Here is a 13,316-nt window from a genome sequence, read left to right as displayed (position 1 = left end):
CCATGTTTCATCACCTGTGACAATACGTGACAGAAAACCATATTCCTCCTCACAATAACATTACAGATGACTCAACGACAGTGCCACTATTAGAGTATAGCGCTGTTCAGCAGTCAGTTGGTGGGGAACCCACTGCGCATAGATTTTTCAAAAGTTCAAGTGTTGATGCATTATGGTGCAGGTGGAGCTCACGCTAATACCTAGTAACCAATGTATCTCATCCACGGTGATTCTGCAATTGTCCAAGACTAAAGCATTCACTTCTGCAACCATTTTCGGTGTTATGAAACGATGAGCCTGTCCAAAATTAGCATCTTCTTCCAGTGACTTGTGGCCTTCACGGAATCACTTGCACCATTCCACAACATTCAAATGACTCAGACTGTACTCACCATACACATCCTTCATCCATCGATACATTTCATGGCCTCCAAGTCCCTTTGCCACCAAAAATCGAATCACTCCTCACTCTTCCTGCTTACTCGCCTGCATGTTCGGTAGTGGACAATAACTTGTGTGACCACCTTCTCTTCGGCATAAAATGACATTGGCACTATGCAACATCAAACGGTGCATACACATCAGTCTCTCTACCAGTAGATGGTGCCATGATACCCACAGACACATGGTGCCACCTTAGGTGTAAGCCAAAGGTAGACGTACTGACCAGGTTTCATTTGAATGAACCTCATACGTTACTCACTACCAACAGGTTTTCAGGTGGTTGTAGCACGGAAACAGTATGTTTTTGGACATGGGTTCCTATTCAAAATATTATTCACTCATTCCTCTCAATAAGACCTAGAAGCTTGTAACAGGAATTTCCGAGCACCCTGTAGAAATTAGAGTCAGTGGCATTGAGAAACAGCTAATACCGCTAAAATGAAACAAGGCTCTGAGGCCTAGTGAAATCCCTGTCAGATTCTTCAATGAGATAGTCACCATTTTAACTACACTACTGGCCATTAAAATTGCTACACCACGAAGATGATGTGCTACAGATGCGAAATTTAACTGACAGGAAGAAGATGCTGTGATATGCAAATGATTAGCTTTTCAGAGCATTCACACAAGGTTGGCGCCGGTGGCAACACCTTCAATGTGCTGACATGAGGAAAGTTTCCAACTGATTTCTGATACACAAACAGCAGTTGACTGGTGTTGCCTGGTGAAACGTTGTTGTGATGCCTCATGTAGGAGGAGAAATGAGTACCATCACATTTCCAACTTTGATAAAGATTGGATTGTAGCCTATCACGATTGTGGTTTATCGTATCGCGACATTGCTGCTCACAGTGGTCGAGATCCAATGACTGTTAGCAGGATATGGAATCGGTGGGTTCAGGAGGGTAATATGGAACGCCGTGCTCGATCCCAACGGCCTCGTATCACTAGCAGTCAAGATGACAGGCATCTTATCCGCATGGCTGTAACGGATCGTGCAGCCACGTCTCGATCCCTGAGTCAACAGATGGGGACGTTTTCAAGACAACAACCATCTGCACCAACAGGTCGACGATGTTTGCAGCAGCATGGACTATCAGCTCGGAGACCATGGCTGCGGTTACCCTTGATGCTGCATCACAGACAGGAGAGCCTGCGATGGTGTACTCAACGACGAACCTGGGTGCACGAATGGCAAAACGTCATTTTTTCGGATGAATCCAAGTTCTGTTTACAGCATCATGATGGTTGCATCTGTGTTTGGCGACATAGCGGCGAAGACACATTGGAAGCGTGTATTCGTCATCGCCATACTGGCGTATCACCGGGTGTGATGGTATAGGGTGCCATTGGTTACACGTCTCAGTCACCTCTTGTTCGCATTGACGGCACTTTAAACAGTGGACGTTACATTTCAGATGTGTTACGACCCGTGGCTCTACCCTTCATTCGATCCCTGTGAAACCCCACATTTCAGCAGGATAATGCACGACCGCATGTTTAGGTCCTGTACGGGCCTTTCTAGATACAGAAAATATTCAACTGCTGCCCTGGCCAGCTCATTCTCCAGATCTCTCACCATTTGAAAACGTCTGGTCAATGGTGGCCGAGCAACTGGCTCGTCACAATACGCCAGTCACTACTCTTGATGAACTGTGGTGTCGTGTTGAAGCTGCATGGACAGCTGTACCTGTACACGCTATCCAAGCTCTGCCTGACTCAATGCCCAGGTGTATCAAGGCCATTATTACGGCCAGAGGTGGTTGTTCTGGGTACTGATTTCTCAGGATCTATGCACCAAAATTGCGTGAAAATGTAATCACATGTCAGTTCTAGTATAATATATTTGTCCAATGAATACCTGTTTATCATCTGCATTTCTTCCTGGTGTAGCAATTTTAATGGCCAGTAGTGTATAATATGTCCCTTGAACAAAAAACTGTGTCCAATGGTTGTAAGAATGCCCAAGTTGAAGGTGTCTACAAGAAGGGTAGGAGAAGTGATCCACAAAACTGCTGCCTAATTTCATTAACATCTATCTAACTGTTGTGAAATCTTACAAGGGAACCTCCCCATCGCACCCCCCCTCAGATTTAGTTATAAGTTGGCACAGTGGATAGACCTTGAAAAACTGAACACAGATCAATCGAGAAAACAAGAAGAAGTTGTGTGGAACTATGAAAAAAATAATCAAAATATAGAAACTGAGTAGTCCATGTGCAGGATAGGCAACATAAAGGGTAGTGTCAGTACAGGAGCGCTGTGGTCCCGTGGTTAGCGTGAGCAGCTGCGGAACGAGAGGTCTTGGTTCAAGTCTTACCTCTATTGAAAAATTTTCTTTCTTTATTATCGCAAAGTTTATGATCTGTCCGTTCGTTCATTGATGTCTCTGTTCACTGTAATAAGTTTAGTGTCTGTGTTTTGCAACCGCACCTCAAAACCGTGCGATGTTTAGGTGTAGGGTCCGCATACTACGGCGCAGTTACCTCGCATCGAACGGACGGAAGGACAGATAATAACTGTCTGAAAGTAAAAAATTAAACTTTTCACTTGAGGGAAGACTTGAACTAAGGACCTCTAGTTCCGCAGCTGCTCACGCTAGCCACGGGACCATGGCGCTCCTGTGCTGACACTACCCTTCATGTTGCCTATCTTGCACATGGACTACCCAGTTTGTAAATTTTGCTTATTTTTTTCATAGTTCCAGACAACTTCTTCTTGTTTTCTCGATTGATCTGTGTTCAGTTTTTCAAGGCCTATCCACTGTGCCAACTTATAACTAAATTTGAAGGGGATGCAATGGGGAGGTTCCCTTGTTAGAACATATTCTGAGTTGAAGCACAATGAGGCAAGCCCAAATAGAACAACATTATCTATGGCAACCAGCATGGATTCCAAAACCATCAGTCATACAAAACCACACTCAGGCTTTTCTCACATGGCATCCTGAAAGCCATTAATCAATGCAATTAGGAGGATTCTGTATTTCTTGACATCCAAACAGCAGCTGACATAGTACCAGACCAAGGTTTATTATTGAGAGTACAATTACATGAAGTATCAAATGGAAGTAGTGACTGTACTGGATTTTATGGTAGAGAGGACACAACATGTTATCTTGGATGAAGTATCACTGCTAAAAATAGAAGGAACTTCAGTCATTTACCAGGGAAATTCATTGAGACCCTGTTGTTCATATTGTATATTAATGACTTGGAAGAAAATATTAATAATAACTTCCCACAAAATTGTACTTATAAAGTTTCAGGGACCAGTATTACTTAAAGAATCTAGGAACATGTTGTTCTGCATGTATCAATCCCATGGAGACCACAAAGAGAAGACTGAACTAATTACAGCAATAATAAGGCATTTAAACATTCAAATATGAATGGAATGAGGGGAAACTCTAATAATTGATACAATGGAAATTACCTTCTCCTGTGCACTTCAAAGTGATTTGCAGAATATGTATCTAGATGTAGGTTAAGTTTGAGATCAATTCAGTCACTTGAATATATTACTGTTAAATGTAAGCGACTATTGAATTTGCATTTGAGAAAAGAAGAAGAAATGAAAGGAACTCTTTCCAGAAATATACTTTTGAGCAATTAATTTACAAATATATTCTACTAATCTACAGTACTAACAAAGTAATGGTGACAGTGTGGGATGGGACAGAATTCATAAAATACTGGATAGGTTGAGAAAATGTGGCCATGAAACTGCAGCTTACAGTTCACAGAGTTTTGTTAGAGGACAGTCCATTCCTGTCCATATTGAGAGAGCATCCCAGATGTGTCCAGTAATGTTGAAGTCAAGAGGTCTTATGGACTGTGCATGTAATCTCACATCTGCACATTACTTAAACCTTTCTTGATACAATTTTGAAGTGATAGGATGTGGTTAAGTACACAGTTTCCCAATGGAGAACCGTTCAAAATCAAGAACATGGACATGATATTCCTACAGGCCTCTGTATTATTCACTTGAAAGAAACAAAGGTAGTCATACAGTGTACCTATTCAATGTCTGCAATAATTTGCCAAATGAATACATCATCACAGGGCAGAACTGTAGTCTGTCGGTAAGAGTGACATGCTCAACAAAAATGTTCCCACAGATTACAAGAAGGGAAGTCTCATAGCATTACTTTTAAATTACCATATTTATTTTTACTGTCTACTGTTTTGCTACACCACCTTAACCCTTTCAGACCTGATTTTTTATTTACTTATTAAAAAAATATCTGACAATATTTTTACATTCAGGTGACTATCCTGACAACATTTTTTTAAGAAAAAATTTCACCTGATCTCTAGTTTTCTAGATATTTAATGTACACAATTGTGTTCATCAGGTCTCGAGCTTCATGTCATACATTACGGAAATTAACACTATGGATCAAGTATGCCACTCTTTATTTCCCTTTAAAACAGAAGAAACAATAAAAATAATTTCAAATTACAGTTCTTATTTAAACAACAATGGTCAAAACACTGATTTTAAAGTTTCGCATGAAACTGCAAAAAAAATTTCTGTCCTTTTGGAGACATTAATGTCCTTTACATTTTCTGCACTGAAGTCTAGAATGCCCTGTACATTTTGGAAATTTGCAGCGAATTGGAGCTGCTACATCATGCAAAGGCAAATGATCAATGGAATCAAACTGTATCTCTGTAGCTGCTCATAATTCTCCTCTTCTTCTTGGTATTACTCTGATGTCTGAAGCCAGTTCTTCATCAGACAGACGCGCCCTCTTCTATTCAGTCACTTTCTTCTGGCACAGTATCAATTCATCTGCTACCCTGATATGAAAGGAAAGAAGGTCCATTTGCTTCTTCTTTTGGATAGACAGGTTGTCTGCATCTTGTATGCCAACCAACTTAGCACGATGGCAAAGTCAACAGCATGAAAAATCATACGGAAAGCCCATTTTCGAGATCTGATGAAAACTCTGTAGTAGCTTGTCAATTGATCAAATGGTTCCATACCATCTGTTGCATGATTATATCTTCTCACTATTTCAGGTCTTTCTGCTGTCAAATATTTATGGTGTTTTTTGTCCCAACACTCAACTTTATCCACTGAGCCTTTACCAACAAAGTTTCAACACAATACAACTGGCCTATAGTCTAACCATTTACACATGGTAATGTCATCAGCACTAGTGAATTCTTCCCACTAACCTCTGGTTTGTTTCATTATTGTTTTATCATCTGAAAAAGGCAAGTTCTTTCTAGATCTGTTTTGATGGGCAGTACCTGCTGCATTGATACCTTGATACAAAAGGAAATCATGCACTATTCCACTCTTTTCACATGAAGACTTTGATTCCCCATGGACTTGGTTTCCCCTTGACACACTGCTTTGCAGAAAACTTCCCAGTGAAAGGACTAATTCCTTCACTGACACCAACATTCTCTTCTATAGGAAGTTCACTGCAGCATATTTGAACGGCTGAGTAAATTGGCCAGACTTTGTAAAATTTATACTTGCATTGGAGAACACAAGAGAGATTCTTTGAAATTTGGAGCTTTGTATGTTTCTGCAATGGTACTTAGAGGCTTGCGTTTCCATTTTATGGATTCTTTAGGTGTCACCATCATGTTGTCATACAGGTTACTCAATTCTGGGTTGTTTTCATTGCATAAAAAGTTCATTTCATCATCCACTACCCCTCCATCATCTTCATCTTTAGATATGGTGTCTCTACACACATTATTCACACCCACTTTATTTGCTCCAACACGTCTTACTATTTGTGGAGCCTGCCTTTCAATAAGTGGTACACTGTCATCCTCATCTCCTCTCAAACTAATGTCAGAAACGCCACCATAATCAAGTCCCAATCTTTCTCCACAGAAAGATATTTCTTATCCATATTTGTAAGTCAAAAGCCAGCAATATAAAATAAAATCATATGTACAGATCAGTTATTCTCCTTCCTTGCTGCTGATACTGAAATTAATTGAAAAATTCCCATATGTAACTACCATAGCCATGCAAATATAGCTGACACACATTTTAGGTTATTTTTTCTATTTTACACCATTAAGGACCTGTTGTCCACAAATGTGTACATTAGTCTTACCTGATACATAACACAAATATGAACTGAATAAAATTGCTGAAAATTCCACTGAAAGAATGTCTAATGTTTCCAAAAGAAGGAAATCACACAAAACATTCATAAACAAAACCCACAATGTGACTATTATAGCAATAAAGTCAACGAGTAATGGCTTCCCACAGAGAGACAACAGCAGAGAGTATATTTTGCTATGTGGTTCACAGACTGCTCACAAGAGAGGAGCAGCTGCTGGAGAATGGCTAAAAGAAACATACACAAATGTGAAAAGTGGGCTTGAATGCACCTGACATTTCTTGTCAGTGAAATATTAGTGAACAAACTTTATGTACACAATTGTGACCACCAGGTCTGAAAGGGTTAAACCTATAAATTTCCTAATTGCCCTCATTCATTTAGATTTTGTTTTAACTATTGTTGAAATGTTCCTCTTCTTATTGTGATCTCGAAGGAAGTATTCATGGCCACAGTCCACATGCTTCAGGTGGACTGCAAAGTTTGCTATACAATGTAATTAGATCATCATAGGTGAAAGCAACATTGTTTTGCAGACACCATGTGCTTTTCACAATCCTGTAGTTTGCTAATAGCTGCGAAATGATGCTTACCAGACTTTCTTAGTCTCCTGGGTAACATTAAGTAATTACAACTCCTACTCCACAGATATGAGCACTGTTGCACTCTCATTATTACTCCAGAAAAATCTACAGCCATTGGACCAAAATATACTGTAGCTATGGTTCAATTGACTTTTGCCTCTATAGCGAGTGTTCTCATTGATTTTTCTGCCTATTATACAACTATTAATCACTAATGTTCAGAAAAGTTCCAACAATATTATATGAAAATAAAGCTAATCAGCCTAAATAGGCAACAAAGAGAGTATTTCAGTTAGATGTCATCTGGCCATGTCTTCCATAAATCCATTAGATGCCATTGTTCATCTCGTTAACACAGAAATTACATGCCACTATGATTCTGTCTTTTGTGTTGTCCTTAAACGAAACTTTCTCCTACCAGGGTTACAAATGGCAAGCTATTTCTTCTCTAATCTGCTTTGGAATTTCTGTGCATATACCTCCTACACTTCTTTTATTGCTTCTTCTGAGTATGATAAAGCTATGTACCGGATCAAACCTAGAATCTGTATATGTGGAATCTTCTCTCTAAGTCTGTTTGCCAACTTTATAATCATTTCTCACGTTTTGCAACCTTGACTTGCCATTATGTTATCTGCTCAGATTTTCTCTGTTCTGTACTTTCTTCAAAGCTTCTGCTTCTGAAGAAAGTGTAAAGGTTTAAAATTTAGAAATATAATTTTTACCTCTGAAATTATGATAGCTTTGGTATCACCTCAAAGTGCTTAACCTTAAGAGACCAAGCCTCTGGATTCAATACAAGGCCATTCTACTTCCTTATTTCTATCTTTTTACATTGTTAACCATCCATGAAATGTACTAGGATATGTGAAAACATGTATATAAATATTTAATATTCAGAAATTGTCTCTGGGTTTATTATACTGGATATATAAACACTGTTAAACGTATCACATTATAAATAAAGACTATTTACCTAACACTCCTTTTGTCCTCTGGAAATATATCAGCGATGTAACTGTTGGAACCTGCCAGTACTGAAATAAAGCCGCCACTCAAACCAAGAGGAATGGATGCAGGAAGGAAGTACTCTGGTGCCAAGTCTTTCTTCATTGACAATGCACCATAAATGATGTATGTAATACTATAGCCTGAAAAACAGTAATTAAGTTGCAGCATGCTTCTGTGAATATGTATACAGATAGCAAAGAATGGCATAGATCTCTTACAAAACAGTTATTATCACACTTAAAAGTTTCAATGTTTGTATTATGTTTTCAAAAATTATTCTTTCATATCTTTACAGTCACGTATTTAACCTGCAGTGTGTAAAATAGCAATTACTGCAGACAGACTCCTTTAAAAGTAGGGAATGAAAAGCTGTGCCTGGTTTTTGGATTGGGATAATTTGGCAGAGAGTGCAAGTTGCAAGTTTGTTAGTTGCCAGAATAAGTGCCACTGAAATATTAAAAAGAGCTTAATGTGTAACAAATTTGATGTATGTCATGATCAAATGTGTACTGCGTGTTTTATTATAAAAAAAAGTTTCTGAAGGAAAAAACACTGTGGTGCAAAATTGAAATCGTATATGGAACAAGCACATCATTGTACAAACCGTGAGAGCAGAGATCTCAACTTTGCTACTGCAGGACATGTGCTGTAAAGGGTATAATGTGCATATTCTGTAAAACTATGTATCATTTTACATGAGTAAATGTACATCTGAGATGGAAACAACAGTGTTGCAAGAGTTGTAATGTATATGGCCCTGGGCAAAACAATAATGAAAGACTGCAAAGACGAAATCATTTCCATGCTGTTAGAAGATATTAATGCTTTAAAATATAAATATGACAATCTCAAGTAACAAAACAGTGAATATGATAATAAAAGAAACAGTGAATTGCTATTAGCTACTAATACTATGCCTTGGAGCAACAAATGTTATGGCACATGTAAAAAAATGCAGGAAAACCATTAAAAGTGGTATTGTATGTGTGAAGTGTGAGTCAAAATTTCACTTTCAATGTGCAAAGATAGACTCCTTGATGAAAGGAAATGAGAACTTTACAAAAACATCAAAGTGCAATATATGTACTGATATAATAAATAGGCCAGCAAATATTCCTATAACAAACAAATTTGAAGTGCTTAGTGTCAATAATGACAATGATGCTTTTGCAGGACACACTGAACATTGCCAAATACCAAGTGTTTCAATAACTATTCTCAGAAAGACTACCATTTCCAAACATCAACATGAAGATATAAAAATTTTACGTGGTGCTGTTCCTGTTCCTGAAAACATCTGCAAACATGGTTCAGATTGTAACTGCCTGAGAAAGCTTGTAATTTTTGCTGACAGCCACGGATGAGGGATTGCCTCTTGAGCAAATGAAGTAGTGGAAACTGTGAAGGCAACAGGCTTTGTCAAGCCTGGGGCATTGTTGTCTCAAGTATCAAAGTACGTTCATTCGGAGCACTATGTTGTAATGTTTGGTGGCTCAAACGATGTGTACCAGAATGAAACTTCAATAGCCTACCAAGAACTAAAGAAGTACTTTAGTTATCTGGCCAGACAAATGTTATATATGTCAACATTATACACTGATATGATTTACTGCCCTGGTCATGTGTGAACAAAGAGATCAGCACTGCAAATGAACAGCTCTCAAACACATACAGTCAGTTTGCAAATGTGAATGTTCTAGACATCAGCAGCATTGGTCAAAGATCACATGTGGCCTTCATTTGAATGGCCTTGTGTAAAAGTTCGTAACTCAAAAAACAGTCGAAACAATCACATGTAATACTCTCATGTCAGATGCAAGAAAAGTTACACACACACACACACACACACACACACACACACACACACACACACACACACACACACAAATCTTGTATCTCCCACTACAAAAAGAGGAATAGTGATTGTTTGCCACTGTAGCCTGTTTCTATAGTAGTTAACACTTAAAGAAAGCCATTTTTAGATTAGAGGATAGGGAGGTTACAGAGTAAATGCTGTACCCTTTAATAATAGTTTAGCTCATGTCGAATCTAACATTATGAAATCTGTAAGAAGTACAACAGAATACCTGAATAGCCTAAAGATATTTCATCAAAATACAAGAGACCTTTTAAATAAAGAAGAGGAACTACTGCTTTCTCTTCAAGAAACAGCTGACACTGATGAAGCTATTGCTGATGTGTTCTGCCTAACTGAACAACAACTGGAAGATATAGAAATCAGTCAAATACAATTAAGTAGTTGTAGAATTGTTTCTCACTACTGCTAGACCAACTTAAGGAAAGGTGGCATGGCAATTTATATGCACCATACCCTTAGATCACAAACCACAGATGTAGCTCAGTAACGTATCAAACATTTTGAATGCTGCGCTGTCAAATTAGAACTGGAAACTCAGTTCCTCATAATAATTTCAATTTACGGGGCATATGTGGGAAACATTAAAATGTTCCTCTTGCAGCTAGAATTAGTTCTCACAAAACTTTATAGGAATAACAGTCAGATTATAGTACATGGCAATTTTAACATTCATTTTCTTTCAAATAACAACAGCCATAAACAACTGAAATCATTCTCAACTCTCAACCTACTCCTGATGGTTTCATTCCCAACAAAATTATATGGCTACAGCAAGAGCTTGATAGATAATCTGTTACTAGATCCCACAAATTACAATGATGTAAAAACAAGAGCCATATCTGATCACAATGCTCAATTAACAACCTTAAAACTGGCCAGTAGGAAAACAAAAAATGATCACACCCAGGTTAAACATATTAGAACAATAAATATGGAATCTAATAGCTTGTTTAGAAACAGTTTACATCATTACAGTGGGAGGAAGTGTACCAGGCAGTTACGATAAATGAGAAATTCAGTTAATTCCTGGACTTACTTCTCAAACATTTTGATACCTGCTTTCAGCAAAGACAGGTTAAAATGAAATCAATCTGTTGTGGGAGGAAAGAGTGATAATAGCTGGCGTCAAAATATCAAAAAGAGAGACTGGTATACAGAACAAAGGGGTAGTACAAACCTAGCAGTGAAACTACATTACAAAAAATACTGTAAAATTCTAACATGTGTATTCAGAAAGGCCAAACAAGTGCATTAAGCAGAAAAAAATCAGCAAGTCAAACAATAGAGTAAAAACTATATGGAACACCATAAAAAGTGAGTCAAACAGGAACATAAGTCTGACGAAGCAGGGTCTCCACAGTCCTCTGGTAGTGATTCAAACACGGATAATCAAAAAGTTGCAGAATATGACATTAAAAACTTTTTTCTCACTGTAGTTGAAAGAACAAGGACCCTCACAGAAGTCACAGAGCTACTAAATCACATGCAAATCACACCAAATACAGCACTTTATTTCAAAAGCAAAACTACTAAACAAATTGAAAAAATTGTAAAATTACTTAAAAGTCTGGATCTTTTGGATATGATGGAATATCAAATAGGATTCTAAAATCATGTGCAGGCTTAATCAGTCACATATTTTGCTATTTGTGTAACCAGTCAATGAAAACTGGGACACTTCCAGACAGACTGAAACATGCAATAGTGATGTCCATCCACAAAAGTGGCCAATTAATGGCCTATCTCATTGCTGCCAGCGTTGTCAAAGATGTCTGAGAGAGCAGTTTATGATATGATTTATGACCATATGACACAAAATGGCTTACTGGCATCTACACAGTTTGGCTTTTGTTAGGGATTCTCCAGAGAGAGAGAGAGAGAGAGAGAGAGAGAGAGAGAGAGAGAGAGAGAGCTATATTTAGTCTATCAGATGAAACTCTAGGTGACTTAAATCTCTTAAATCTCAGAAGATATCCGGTGGGGATATTCTGTGACTTTGCTAAAGCTTTTGACCGTGTAGATCATAATACATTGTTAATTAAGCTTCCACACTATGGCATCAAAGGCAAATCTTTGACATGGCTAGAGTGTTAACTACACAACAGGAAGCAAAGACTTATCTTAATAGAGACATGTTTAATAGTTAACTCAGACTGTGGAAATGTAAAATACAGGGTCCCCCAGGGCTCGATCCTTGGGCCACCAATTTTCCTGATCAACATTAGTGATCTACCAGTTACAATTAATGACAGAGAAAAAATAGTCACATTTGCAGATGATACGAGTATTCTGATCAAGAGTCCCTACTCCACAATGCAGAATACCACCCTGACAGTCAGTAACCAAGTACACAAATGGTTCACAGCAAATAGCCTAAGCGTAAATTTTTCAAAAACTAATATTATACAGTTTCAGACACTAAATAAAAAACTCCAAGTTCCTGAAATGGAGATCAACAGCCAAAAAATCTATAAAACCTTACATACAAAATTCCTAGACATCCAAACAGACAGCCAGCTAAGATGAACAGAGAAAATTGATTGGCTGGTCAAAAAACCTAACACAGCATGTTTTGCCCCTGAGAGCTGTTTCTGACCTTGTTAACACAGAAATATTGCTTTTCTCATATTTTACATATTTTCATTCTATACTCTCCTATGGCATTATCTTCTGGGGAAATGCTACAGGTGTTGAAAGAGTCTTCAAATCACAAAAACAAGCAGTGAGGTTGATGTGTAGGGTCTCTAACAGAACATTCTGCAGAGATCTCTTTAAGACTCTCAAGCTATTTACTGTTACAAATCTGCATATACATTTTAAAAAAAAGGTCTCTGTCTTCAGGTCATGAGTGGCCTACGCGGACCATCCGACCACCGTGACATCCTCAGAGGAGGGTGTGGATTGGAGGAGCGTGAGGGTCAGCACACAACTCTCCCGGTCGTTATGATGGTATTCTTGACCGAAGCCACTACTATTCAGTCGAGTAGCTCCTCAATTGGCATCACGAGGCTGAGTGCACCCCAAGAAATGGAAAAATATATCTAAAAACAAAGATGATGTAACTTACCAAACGAAAGCATTTTAAGAGAGAGGGTAAGGAGTCATTCCAATCCCGGGAGTGGAAAGACTTACCTTAGGGGGAAAGGACAGGTAAACACTCACTCACACACACTCATATCCATCCGCACATATACAGACACAGGCAGACAAATGTAAATGCAAAGAGGTTGGGCAAAGATGTCAGTCAAGGCGGAAGTACAGAGGCAAAGATGTTGTAGAATGACAGGTGAGG

The 13,316-nt window shown here is 38.3% G+C and overlaps 1 protein-coding gene across 2 annotated transcripts in view; it reads right to left on the bottom strand.

Annotated features, from left to right (window-relative positions):
* LOC124711250 (proton-coupled folate transporter-like) overlaps positions 1-13,316 on the bottom strand; it is a 165,761-nt gene that overhangs the window by 101,889 nt on the left and 50,556 nt on the right. For both annotated transcript variants that reach the window (XM_047241221.1, XM_047241220.1), the window contains one exon: positions 8,111-8,285. In XM_047241221.1, the coding sequence (XP_047097177.1) occupies positions 8,111-8,285 (175 nt within the window). The remainder of the gene's footprint in view (positions 1-8,110; positions 8,286-13,316) is intronic.

Source organism: Schistocerca piceifrons, chromosome 8, assembly GCF_021461385.2.
Source record: "Schistocerca piceifrons isolate TAMUIC-IGC-003096 chromosome 8, iqSchPice1.1, whole genome shotgun sequence".
In the NCBI taxonomy this organism is placed as follows: Eukaryota; Metazoa; Arthropoda; class Insecta; order Orthoptera; family Acrididae; genus Schistocerca; species Schistocerca piceifrons.
Note: the sequence above shows the minus strand (reverse complement) of the source record. Positions and strands in the feature narration are given on the sequence as shown.